Source organism: Onychostoma macrolepis, chromosome 04 (assembly GCF_012432095.1).
Source record: "Onychostoma macrolepis isolate SWU-2019 chromosome 04, ASM1243209v1, whole genome shotgun sequence".
NCBI classification, from domain to species: domain Eukaryota; kingdom Metazoa; phylum Chordata; class Actinopteri; order Cypriniformes; family Cyprinidae; genus Onychostoma; species Onychostoma macrolepis.
The window spans coordinates 15,629,776-15,643,508 of NC_081158.1; the positions used below are offsets into that span (position 1 = coordinate 15,629,776).

The 13,733-nt window shown below is 35.3% G+C and overlaps 1 protein-coding gene across 5 annotated transcripts in view; it reads right to left on the reverse strand.

The window, feature by feature from the left end:
* LOC131538563 (sugar phosphate exchanger 3-like) overlaps positions 1 to 13,733 on the reverse strand; it is a 42,506-nt gene that overhangs the window by 6,838 nt on the left and 21,935 nt on the right. The window contains exons 1-8 of one of the 5 annotated variants that reach the window (XM_058772443.1): positions 13,055 to 13,257; positions 12,789 to 12,853; positions 11,802 to 11,922; positions 9,400 to 9,492; positions 4,916 to 4,999; positions 695 to 840; positions 382 to 478; positions 71 to 155 (exon numbers count right to left, since the gene is read on the reverse strand). In XM_058772443.1, the coding sequence (XP_058628426.1) occupies positions 71 to 155; positions 382 to 478; positions 695 to 840; positions 4,916 to 4,999; positions 9,400 to 9,492; positions 11,802 to 11,922; positions 12,789 to 12,844 (682 nt within the window). In that variant the 5' untranslated portion in view covers positions 12,845 to 12,853; positions 13,055 to 13,257. Of the gene's footprint in view, positions 1 to 70; positions 156 to 381; positions 479 to 694; positions 841 to 4,915; positions 5,000 to 9,399; positions 9,493 to 11,801; positions 11,923 to 12,788; positions 12,948 to 13,054; positions 13,258 to 13,733 lie in introns of those variants that run through there. The other 4 variants (XM_058772444.1, XM_058772442.1, XM_058772441.1 and 1 more) reach the window with 4 other exon arrangements.

Below are 13,733 nucleotides of genomic sequence, written 5' to 3' on the forward strand. Positions count from 1 at the left end.
GTACTTTTGTATTTGCTGTTGTTTAAGAAACACTACTGCAAATACAAAAAGTGTACAAAGATGAACTCACCAATTTCTTTTGGGGATGTAAGCAGGCCAAAAAACACCACTATACCACCTGCAAACTGCACCACTGATGTCACGAGAAAAGCATACTGAAACGAAAAAAACAAAAAAAACCCCAACAACTTAACAACATTGTTCGTATGCAAACTAGCTAGCAATCCCCTCCCCTAAGAAAAACCCTCACACCCATAGTTTTGCATATATTATATTGTATTACATTATCATTTTCATTACATTGTTTGGCATGTTTATTAAGCTGGTTTTCACACAGGACCGTTGAATGATGCGTTTCAGTAAGAATGATGTCCCTCTCACCTCATAGCCATACTTCAGGACACTGGAGGCAAGAAATGCACCCAGAATATTCCCCACGGATGCACATGCACTCCAAAGTCCAAAAACAAAGCCTCGCCTGGCAGACAGAAGATATATGCGGGAATCAGAAAGAAGGTGCAAAAATATACAGCACAGTGTCATATCAGTACATTTAGCACCTGATTAAACTGGATCAAGGATGATTAGTGAAAAGAAAATGCAGATAATTTTGTGCTAAAGTACTGTGTGCAAAAAAATAAAAATAACAATAACAAATAATATTAATAATCCCACACTACATACTGACACCTACCCAGATTTTCCAAACCAGTTGCCCATGATGGCCACAACACAAGGCCATACTGTAGACTGGAGCAGTCCATTTATCACCCACAAGATGCAGTAAAAGTACACGTTATAAAAGTGAAGCCACTCTGTCAAAGTGCCAAAGACAAATTCCTAAAGAGAAGAGAGGGTGAATGTAAATAAATAAAGACATGAATTCACTGATTATTATTTTTGATCATTTTCATAGGTTCATTCAATGCTAGTATCTGAAGCTACTGGAACACCATCCAGATGTGACAATTGCCTAAAACCTGTACATAATGACGACCACTTATTGGCTGATGGCGCATCATTTGGGCCCCTCATATTGTGCATTCTCCCAGTTTGGGACAGGCTAAATTTGAAAACTGTCTCGTTTGATTTGTTAATTCTATGATTTGTGATACTAAAAGAACAGTAATGGCATGGGCAAGTCCTTTTAAGGCACTGATTATGTGGCGCCTCAAAGGGCGGTGTTAGCGCCATCAACCAATCAATAATGTGGAACAACTCAGCTCAGCTCAAACCATTTGTTGGTGTTAAAATAGTACTGTCATGATTTACTAAAGCAATTTTACAGTGAAGAATTAGTGGTAAAAAGGCATGGACACAGTTATATTTGTGCCTGACCTTATTGAAAATGCATTTGTAGGAGTTTCCCTTCAGACGCTAAATTTATGGGAGGGGAGTATTCAAATGAATCACGCAACGCAATTTACTAACCTTTGCACTCGTCAAATTACTGGTATTTGCGCCATTATTTAACGTCCAAAAAAAGCATGTCTTAAAGCAGGCGGTAATTTGTGCTGCTTTTGGTAGATTGCGCTGGTCAGTATGGAAATCATCTGGCTGTGTCTTGTGTTCTTTAATGTGTCCATTGTTAGTAAATCACCCACAGAATTTTCCTATCCCAACGGCGCTTTTATAGAATTGCGTTCTAACGCTAATTTGCTCCAGTTTAGTAAATCTGGCCCTTGGTTCTGGAAGTATTTTACCATAGGCAGTCTTCATTAAAGATTGGTAAACCATGAACCGAAATAACCAGCTATGAGCTGAAACAATTTTACAGACTTTGATTTGAAGCAATTTTTTTTTTTTTTTGAAAAATCAGACAAAAAAAAGTGCAAGATCATAGACAAACAGTTTGAGCTAAAAAGTTATTTTGCAATTTGCTTTTATCCATTGGTGGGGATTTCATGGGGATACAGAATCATGGGTAATGTAGTTTTCAACAGGAATTCACACAATTATTTATTTAAAAAATACGTTTAAATAAAATAATAAATTATAAATAAAATAATGTGGACTAATGGCTTCAACAAAAACATTTACCATTGACTAACAACAGTTATCGTTAATAAGTTATCGTTACAAACCAATTCTCAATCAATCAATATTATTTTTACTTCCACCAATTTACTCTATATGGGTTTCAGTCGATCTTCACACCTGGAAGTAGGGCTGCTCGATTATGACAAAAATCATAATCATGATTATTTTTGGTCAATATTGTAATCATAGTTATTTAAAATGATTATTAGTGGGTCATATGACCAAAACTTTATGAGAAAGATTTATTTAAAGATATATATTATATTTTCTGTAAATAAGGTTGCTATGACATCTACATTTTAGAGACCAACAAAATGTCACAATTCTCAATACCACAGAAGAATAGAGTAACAAATATTAGTTTAAAAAAAAAAAAAAGGTCATCAACTGCCAGTAATAAAAAAGCAAAAGAATACAATAGAATAATAATAATAATAATAATAAAAAAAAAGTGCTTTAAGTTTTTTAATGCAAGTCTAAAGTATTCTACGGAAGTTCTAAGCGGTATCATTATGAATTTTTTTTTCTTTCTTGTTTTCTCGTGATCACGACTTAATTTTCTCGACAAACAAAAGTTGTTTTCTTGTTATCGTGACTTAATTTTCTTGTGATCTTGACATAACAAAAGTGGTTCTTTTAAACAATGATTGTTTGATTTTTAAAACAATGCATCGTGAGTCTACTGTTGCTATAGTAACCGAACGCAACCTTGACAGGAACATTCTAAAATGCTTAACCTGGCTTAATGCGTTAATTGAGTGTTTTTAAAAGACAAAAGTCAGCATACACATTATTAGTAATGTACAGACAAGAAGATGAGCCCATAATAAGAACGCAATGCGTTTAATTCCACGTAAAGCGTTTTTCTCCATAGAATACCATATGGACAACACATAACGTGGCTTAATGCATTAAGGCAGTGTTTTTAAAAGACAAAACTCAGTAAACATATCATTAATAAAGCATTCTATGTAGCCTACAGACAAGCAAATAAGCCCATAATAAGAACGCAATGCGTTTAACGCATTAAGCGTTTTACCCATAGAAATATAAGAAAACACATTGCGTTCGCATCCTGGACTCATCTTGTCTGTACATAGGCTATTATAATTTATTAATAATGTGTTCACAGAGTTTGGTCTTTTAAAACACTCTCCAACGCATTAAGCAACGCTTAGCATTTTGGAATGCCCCCTTTGATGCGCAAAAGATCGACAGATAACTGCGCACTCTTATACTGTATCTTGTGGATATTTCAGCAAATGTTGCTTCACTTAAAAATAACATCTACAATAAATAAAATAAATAGGCTAATCACTGCCGATTTTGTCCAGAGTTAGGCTACGCTAAACATTTTATTTGTGTAATTAACATGTTTACATGGTCTCACAACAAGCATTCAACATCTAAAAATCGTAAAATGGCTTGGATTAAACTCACTTCATTTTCCTTGTTCGTTTGAAATAAAATAATATATAATAATATATTAAAATAATTTGTTTGTGATTTTTATTAGTCATGTAGGATAGGCTGTGATATCATGTGCGCTACAAGCGTGGATGCTGTTATGTGTGTGTGTGTGTGTGTGTGTGGTTTACAAACTGTATAACATCATTGAACTAAATTATACACATGTAAATCACATTTCTTATTAATATACATATTAACTATAAAGATTAAAAATAAGGTGCACATTACAAATACGTCATTGTAGCCTAAATGAGAAACTGTGATGAGTCGTACAGCAGTAATAACGCAAAATTATCATATTTATTCAAGCATTTAAAATTTATAAGTTAATTAAATGTCAGTAATGAACTGCACAAATTATAGCGATCACAAAGAAGGTCCTCTGCCCCAAACGCATACAGTATGTGGATATACAGTATACAACTCCCCATCGGTAGTTATACTGTTGGCGCAGTTGTGTAACTTAGAAAACAACTTTTGTTATGTCGTGATCACAAGAAAACGAGAAGAAAACAAATAATGCATGGCTTCGAACTTCCATAGTATTCAGTTCACAGCCCAGAGAAATTGAATAACCTAATGTAAAATAAAACAGCATAGTCTTCACTGTAAGAATTACACTTCCTTTGTTTCTTATTAAAGCTACAAAAGTCCTTCAGTCAAGAGCAATGAGTGATTTTGTCTTTGTCTTTTGTTGTTTGATTAATATAAAGCACACTGTCGCAGCAGGAATATTAGCCCGCTGTCACTTTAAGAGCCGCACAGATCCAATTTATTGTTACACAAGTATTTTCATTCTCTTTACGTTCATTTATTACATAACCGACGAGGGTTTAGGTGAATAGTCACTAAGCACCGCATTTTGACACATTTTTAAGTGTATTTGACCGTTTAGGCGCTAAAAGATGACTTTACATGTCCATGTTCAGCTCCATCTGAGTGCATGCACAGTAATCCTTCTGAGGAAGTGCAAGTTCTCTTTCACGCTTTTAAAAACATGAATAAATCTAATCAACTAAAATAAATCAAGCACGTCCCATTTTGCAAAAGTCTCGTTACATGATTTTACTGATTTGCATGTGAAATTGGGCTTTTATGGAGGAACAAAAGAGCACTGCTGGAAAGGGGGCAGAATGGGGCACAATAATCATTTTATCTCGATTACTGTATTTTCATAATTGTTGGAGGCCAAAATCGAATTCGAAACCGAATTTCAATTAATTGCACAGCCCTACCTGGAGGGTCTTCCCATAGTACCTCCTGTAGCTACTAATGCAGCATCTTGTTCCCTACTTAGGGAACCAGTGTTAACATACATAAGATGTTTTCTTTATGTTATAACGTAATGTAATACATTCAGCTCCACTTAAAAAAAAATAATTACATATTTCAGCAGAATACCAACCGTGACAGCGGATCCACATAAACCAAAGGACAGAACATAGCGAAGGTTGAACCGATCACCAATTACTCCACTAATATACAAACCCTGAAAGAAAAACAAACAAATCAGTGAAATCACTAAATAGACTAGTTTTCACACACACAAAATAAATAAATAAATATAAATAAATAAATACACACACACACACACACACACATATACATACATACACATATATATATATATAGATATATATATGAGAAGAGTTCATTTGCAAAAACAGATAACTCCGCTTTTAACAATTTTCAAAAAGTCGAGTTTTCATTGTGCATTCCAATTAATTTAGATCAAATATCAGTTGGTTTATTTTGATTAGGTATAAAATTACAAAAAAATACTAGCCAACTAACACAATAGCATAACAACATGATTTTTGAAAATGTAAAAAAACGGATATCTGTTTTTGCAAATAAACTCCATATATATATATATATATATATATAAATGTGTGTGTGTGTGTGTATTTACAGTGGGTACGGAAAGTATTCAGACCCCCTTAAATTTTTCACTCTTTGTTACATTGCAGCCATTTGCTAAAATCATTTAAGTTCATTTTTTTTCCTCATTAATGTACACACAGCACCCCATATTGACAGAAAAACACAGAATTGTTGACATTTTTGCAGATTTATTAAAAAAGAAAAACTGAAATATCACATTTCAGTGATAGGAACATCCTTGGAGGGACACACAGACCTCCACATGCTAGCCAAAGGTATACATACTGCTGTTAGGTACAAGGATGAAATCCTCAGAGCCACTCTCAGACCTTAAGTTGATGCAGTGTGCCCTGGATAGGGCTGGACGATATGGCCAAAATTTATATCACGATATATTTCTTAATTTCGGTCGATACGATATAATTCCGATATCGATATGAACACTATTAAAAAAGCCTCATAAAAACAGCCAAGAATGTCCCCAACAGATGTCTGTACCTACAAACTCCTCCTATAAAAATATATAATATTTTAGGGGTGGGGTGGGTGGAACAGACAAATAAATTAATGTTCACCTTTTATTTGTATTTAGCCTTCATACAAACAAGAAATGTGAAATCACTGTCAAATAAACATCTCAGACTCACCTTATTAATATCTTAAACTTCGAACTATAGGCTAACATACACTACCAGTCAAAAGTTTTTGAACAGTAAGATTTTTTGATTTTTTAAAGAACTCTCTTCTGCTCACCAAGCCTGCATTTATTTGATCCAAAATACAGCAAAAACAGTAACATTTTGAAATATTTACCATTTTAACTGTTTTCTATTTGAAAATATTTTAAAATGCAAGTTATTCCTGTGATTTCAAAGCTGAATTTTTAGCATCATTACTCCAGTCACATGATCCTTCAGAAATCATTCTAATATTGTGATTTGCTGCTCAAAAAACATTTATTATTACGTTGAAAACAGCGGAGTAGAATCTGATTCTCTGCCAGTAGGAGGCGCTTTGAGAGCGGTAGAACTAGCTGTTTCCCCAGTGATGGCTGTAATCTAAGCAGCTCTGCTCATGAACGCTACTTTATCAGATAAAATGAAAACGCCATCATCATATAAATCACCCGCTTTTTGAAATGCGCAGTGCTCATAAATCAATGTATGGGAAACACTGGTAATGTATATCGAAATATTGGAAAGGTGTATCGGAAAAATTCACCGTTATTGAAAAAAATTATATCGCGATACATATTGATATTGAATTATTTGTCCAGCCCTAGGTTCCAGTAATTCATGCTCTTGGCCAGGTTGTCTTCAGCAAACTGTTTGCAGGCTTTTTTGTGAGCCAGCTTCAGAAGAGGCTTCCTTCTGGGATGACGGCCATGCAAACCGACTTGTTGCAGTGTGCGGCATATGGTCTGAGCACTAACAAGCTGACCTTCCACTTCTGCAACCTCTAAAGCAATGCTGGCAGCACTCATGCGTCTGTTTTTTGAAGCCAGCTTCTGCACCTGACGCACAGCATGAGGTCTCAACTTCTTTGATCGACCCTTGCGAGGCCTGTTCCCGAGTGAAACCCGTCTTGGAAAACCGCTGTATGCCACTGGCCACTGTACTGTAACTCAGTTTCAGGGTGTTACCAAACTTATAGCCTAGGCCATCTTTGTGGAGAGCAACAATTCTAATTCTCAAATCTTCAGAGAGTTCTTTGCCATGAGGTGCCATGTTGAACATCCAGTGGTCAGTATGAGAGAATTGTACTCAAAGCACCAAATTTTAACTGCTCTAAAACAAGATACACAAATTTGTATGGTCCTGTCAAGCAGACAAAAACATGAACATGATGAATAGGACATGTGGCTTTGCATGGTTAAACGACGTATAGCTGTTTTCACGTAAGGTGTACTCACTTTTGTTGCCAGCTTTTTTGACAATAATGGCTGTATGTAGTGTTATTTTCAGAGGACAGTAAATCTGTACTGCTATACAAGTTGCACATTGACTACTCTAAAATATATCCAAGTTTCATTTCTATAGAATTGTCCCTTGAAAATATATACTAAAATGATTGCCGAAATGTGAGGGGTGTACTCACTTTTGTGAGATACTGTACACACTCATTTGGAAGGCTGCATTTTCCAGAGATCACATTTGTCAGTCACATACGTCATAAAAGATTTATCATTTCAGAAAAAGTAACCCTTATAAAACATACTGTTATTCTGTGTGAGCCGGTATACATTACTGTCATTTCTTTCTTACTTTGGATAGTAATAGTTACTTTTTTAAAGGGGTCATTGGATGCCCATTTTTCCACAAGTTGATATGATTATTTAAGGTCTTAATGAAAAGTCTTTAAATTTCTCAGTGGTAGTGTAAAACAACACCCTTTTTACCTTGTCAAAAAGGATGGATGTCCCTTTAAATGCTAATGAGCTCTGCTCACCTCACCCCTCTCTTCTGTGGGGTGAGGAGCCATTCTCTGAGGCTGTAAACTTTAGCTGCATGTCATGGAACTTGCCAACTATAAACATTATTAGGAAAGGCGATTTGAAAAGATTCATAAAAAAAAAAAAAAAAAAACGTACTTCTTCTGTAGTAGGTGAATCTGGATCACGAATGATTTGCGCGAACAAAGATGCATTTAGGTCAGGGGCGCATTCCCTTCAAAAAAAATAAATAAATCCTCTGCATCTTCAGCGGCTCAGACGTTGGGAGTAAATGACGACTGCTATGTTCATTATTATATCCAACAACAAAACACCTCAATCGCTTAGGAGCCATTCTTGTCTACTCCTGCTCCAGCGTCGAAACAATGGCGGACTGTTTCCAGCTCACTCAGGGCAGGTCTATGCTAAAATGGCAGTGTCTATCAACAATGATGGGAGGGGCCTGTGCAGAACTCTGCCAAGAATCTGTGAATGGCTTTATCTGAGAAAGGGGTTATTATTTGAGGGGATTAAAAAAACAAACAAACAAAAAAAACACTGGGTGGATTTTTAATCATTATAGGGTGGTTGTGTACACACTGCAAAGACACATTTCAGTTATTACTAAATGTAAAAGTGAATTTTGCATCCGATGACCCCTTTAAAAAGGACAAATCCTTAATGATATATGCGGACAAAAATAATTCGAATATTTTTGTCAATATCGTACGGAGCCCTTTAAGGGTCATGGTGGTGGGAAAAATTCGGGATGGGAGGAAAAAATATTTTTCAAATGTTTTGCGTTCCCTAGAGAAACTTTTGCGTTCTCTCGCAAAACCAGTTGAATTCAGACAAACTCTTCCTGTTTACTTTACAGCTTGCAGTGGTTCATACAGCTCACATGTTCACAATGGAGCGGTTCATAGAGTTTTATTTTGAACTTGGACTCAAATAAAGAAATACATCAGTGCTTAATTCAAGGCACGGTTTTGGGACATTCTAAAACACTTAATGTGGTTTAATGTTTTAAAACAGTGACATTGGAGGACCAAATTCGATAATAATAAAAGCTGATAAAATTATTAGGCTAATATTAATAATCTTATTAATAATATTACTATTAATAAAGCAGAATAGCCCAGAATATGAACGAAAAGCCCTGTCCCCCATAAAACCCGTGCCTTGAACTACACACTGACTGTATTACTTTATTGAGTCCAAGTTCAAAATCAAACTCTATGAACCGCTCCATTGTGAACATATGAGGTGTAACCACTGCAAGCTGTAAAGTAAACAGGAAGAGTTTGTCCGAACTCAACTGGTTTTGCGAGAGAAAGCAAAAGTTTTACGAGGGAATGCAAATATCTTTGCGAGAGAACGCAAAACATTTGAAAAATATTTTTTCCTCCCACCACGTCCCTTAAAGGGCTCCGTAATATCGCACACCCCTACTGTCACAGTAATATTTTATGGTTCAATATGGTGCAGCAGCAGCATTATGTGTTCATAACAGACCATCACTGTTCACCCACAACCCCCAAAGCCTGCTACACCTATTCCCGTTTTTAACTTACCACAGCATAAGAGAAGAGAAAGATTGAGTCCAGAGCACCCAGGAACAGCGTGGCCTCTTCCACATCAGCAAACAGTTTGTTTTCCTCCCATGTCTAAAAATATAAACAAAAATAAGTGCGTAGCAACATTATTTAGATTATATTTTAAACTGAAAGGTCTATATTGGACTTAGCCTAAGTGCTCTGTACAACTATATTGCTAGTTGTGAGAATGTTAGTTTACATTTTTGCCAAACAGAAAGAATATAGTGCTTGAAATGCTGATGTACTGTATTGACCCGAATATGATGGGTCAATATGAAGACGATGTTTTTTTCTTGGAAATACATCTGAAAAAACACTGTCGTCTTATATTCGGGGTCTAGACTTTGACATGTCAGTAATACACCACAACAATAGGTGGCGCCAAAAACGCATAAAACGAGTGTGCCATGAAATATGTAATGAAATGTAATGTGTGCTGTAAAGATCGCGAGTGAAAACAAAAGAAAAAGAAAAGCTTACAGCAGCACGAGTCGTGACTGTCATGTTAGCCTGATGGGAACAAACTTCCTCTGTAAGTGATTTAAAAACATAAGACAGTACCCAGATTTGAAGACTACAATAAGATTTCACTTCTACTGATAATAAAATTTTGGTAGGCTACTATGAGATGGATAGCCTAAATGTTGTATAATTCAGATGGGCTACCTGTTATTTCAATGGTATATCAAAAAGTGTATATTTGTCAATGTCATTGTTGGTACATTTTACCAGTATTATTTACCATACTTTCAAATCAAAAATTAAAATAGGAAAAATATGCAATTTGAAAATAATTTAAGAAAAAAAAGAGTTTTACAGAGAGAGAGAGAAAAAAACAAAAACATGATTTTGTTTTCAAAAAGCCTTTTTCCAAAAGGTACATCTGGAAAAGGGGGGTCGTCTTATAATAAGGGTCATCTTATATTCGGGACAATACGGTAATACTTGACTTAATGAGTTGCCCTCTCACAGATTTCCAAATGGTGACCACAAAAATATTAATCTAAACGAAAATACTACTATGAAATGTTAATATTGATACAGGTATGTGAGGTATTATTATTCATAAGATGAGTATCAGTACAGCATTTTGAGGATAAAATATTGCAATACTTTGAATCAATGTTTCTCTCACCTCTACCTAGCTGAACACATTTTCTCCATAGCATGCAGTGACATAAGAATAATACATGCATTACTCAGTTTTTAATAAGATCATATTCCGGTCCCACTTTATATTAGGTGTCTTTAAATAAATGTAGGGCCAGGTTTTGTGGTATGGTTAGGTTTAAGCGGTTACAGATGACAGTTTTTTCAAATATAAGTACAATGTAAAAACATGTATGTACATAATAAATGCAATGTATCAAATGATTAATTTAAATGTAAGATCATAGTAGTGAAGGACACTTAATATATATTGGGTCCCATATTCCAAAAACGTAAACCATGAAAGAAAATGTGAAAGCCTTTATATAGACACGGAGTACATTTTCGTTACACTAAAAGAGACAGTCTAGTTCTCTTCTGGGTTTTTAAGATCTGAGATCAGTCTCTGCACACCGAGTCTGAAATTTCGTATGCGTTTTTTCGTATTCGTTATCCTAAAAATTCGTCACGCACAGAAACCTTGCACACGTATTAATACACGAGTCCGATGCATATGAATTAATCCGTACGTAAAAACAGTACTAAATGGAGTCTTCAAGCATTTGATTTTGTTGTCCTCTCGCTTCTTAAAAAAAAGAAAAAGAAAGGAAATATTGGGTCCATCCAATCCTGAGATATAGAGAGGACGGAAGGAGCAGCGGGATTATCACGGGCGATTCAAAGTTTACTTCAGGATGTCAGTGGCTCAGTTTGATGCTTTGCTAGAGCCACAAATTAAAAAGAAGACCACCAATTTCTGTGAACTCAGTGTGTAAGGATCTATATACAGTGCAGCGAGACGAAGTGGATGAATTTGACAATAGCCATTCTGGATTTTGGCGTTCGCTTGTACGGTGGCTCTGAACCGTCAAAACACCTCTCAAAATGCTTGCCACAAATGCGAAAAACGAAAAAAAAAAAAAAAAAAACGAACCCGATCCACATTTTTTTTTATGGTAGTGTGTAAATGTAATTGACATAACGTGAGTTCGGTTTTTTTTTTTTAACAGACTCAGTGTGCAATGACCTTAAGTCTGTAAAAAAATTAATTCTTATGAAAAATACATAGATTAAAATGTGTAACTGGTGAATAATAATAATATCATCATTCCTACTATCACTATGAGGCTAAGGAAAATGTTACTCATTTAGATAGAAAGAAATTATAATTTTTTTTTTTTAAATATAAAAGTTATACAGAGAATGGGCAGTGTGTATTATATCCTTACCTCCCCAGGAGACAAAGATGAAGTGCTGCTGTTCTGCTGGAATGCTGACGGTGTCCACTGTGCTGAGATGCTCACTTTCACATTACTGAAAGTCTTACGGGACGAGTGAAGCAGAACGTAACTGGATAGAGAGTGGATGTTATTAATTACACCAAGTCATTCCATTTAAACTTCAAAACCACATGGCACCAACAGGAATACAAAGCAAACATTTCTAAGAACTTGGCACGTGTATTTTAAACTACATTTTATTTTATTTTTAAAGCATTTTTTTCTATTTCTTTACCATGAATACTCTTATACATTGCCTTGTGAAAGTGTTCACACCCCTTCACTTCTTCCCACATTTGTTACATATCGCAAGTTTGCAACCTTATGCTAAAATGCTTAATTTTTTTTTCTCCACATAAATTATTTACACGCCATAATGACAAATTCAAAATGTGTGATAACTTTGCAAATTTACTGAAAATAAAAAAAGAGACTGAAATAATTACACTGGATAACTATTCAAAACAAATCTTGTGGCCGTCTTTGCAATCTTTCTACACCTTAACTGCAAAAATCTAATCATGAGGTCAAACGAACTACCTGCAGAGCTCAGAAACAGATATTGGGAAGGCTACAAACATTTTTTTTATTCTGATGATGCTACATTATAACCTTCTAGGTTCCTGTATAACAGCTAGATTAATCACATAACATTTCAAGTCAGCTGTTTAAATGACACACAGAACTTTGTGCTACATGCCATCTAAGATAAAAGATGGCAAACAAGACAAAGTTCAATATTCTTATTATGTACAATAAAACAGTGGCTGACATATGTCAGTAAACCATGAAAGTAAAGCATGTGACGAATTTTTTCAACACCCAAGGATCTACAAAAACACTTTTGGCCAACACGGAGGCCACAATAATAAAGAAAAGCTAGATATGCTCAGTAACATGATAAGAGCGGAGGGTGGTAGGAACAGGACAGCATACCTGAGGAACGTGAGGAGGAAGGCTAGCAGGTGATGATAGGTATAGGGGGGCCACATTATATGGGTCTGGATCAAGAGGGGGAGAAAGTGGAAGATCTGAAGTCTTCAGGACAGTCTACTGCACCATCTACAAACACTGCACATCCAATCACTGTAAAATCTACCCATCGATAAATGAATCAGCGTTCTTACTGTGGCACTCGTCTGCAAATGAATATACATTTACAGTCGTCCACAGATACGCTAATAGAAAGCATCAATACTCACCGTTTAAATCATTTGCTGTGATTTGATCTGTGACCGGAAAACATCGCCATTATTTTCAGCTGCTGGATGAATGCAACGTAAACACGCGCTAAGCGTAAACACGGACGTCACCCGGATGTCGCAAGTTTCAAAATAATAGTCACTTTATTACTGATTTAAACGCAAAATAAAAGCAGAGATGTTCTTAATATTTTGTAAAGATACCAACCTCCGCAGCAGAGACGTTAACTTGAATCATTGTGCCTTTTCCTCTGCTTTTTTATTGGTCGCTTTATAATATAACAAAACCAGTTACAGCATAAATTCAACAATAGCAAACACCATAAAAAAAAAAAAGAAGAAAAAAAAAACAACTAAAGAAAATTAAAACATATAATATAACAAAAAATAATAAGAGCTATTATCGGGGCAGATTTTCGCTTGGGGCACAAAAGTGTATGGAGGGGGCCAGAGCAAGTTACTGTGTCTGCCGTTGTTTTTTCAATTATCTTTTGTTGTAGTTAATTAAATAGTAAACAGTTAATTATTTTGATAAGATATTTTTATAACAATGAACATCAATTCAACAGATGTATTTAAAGGGCTTTAGATCCTGATGATGTCAATGGCGTTCTCTTGATTTCTTTTTCTACACAATTTTACCACATAACTGAGGTTCAATCCTCTATTTATTTTTTAT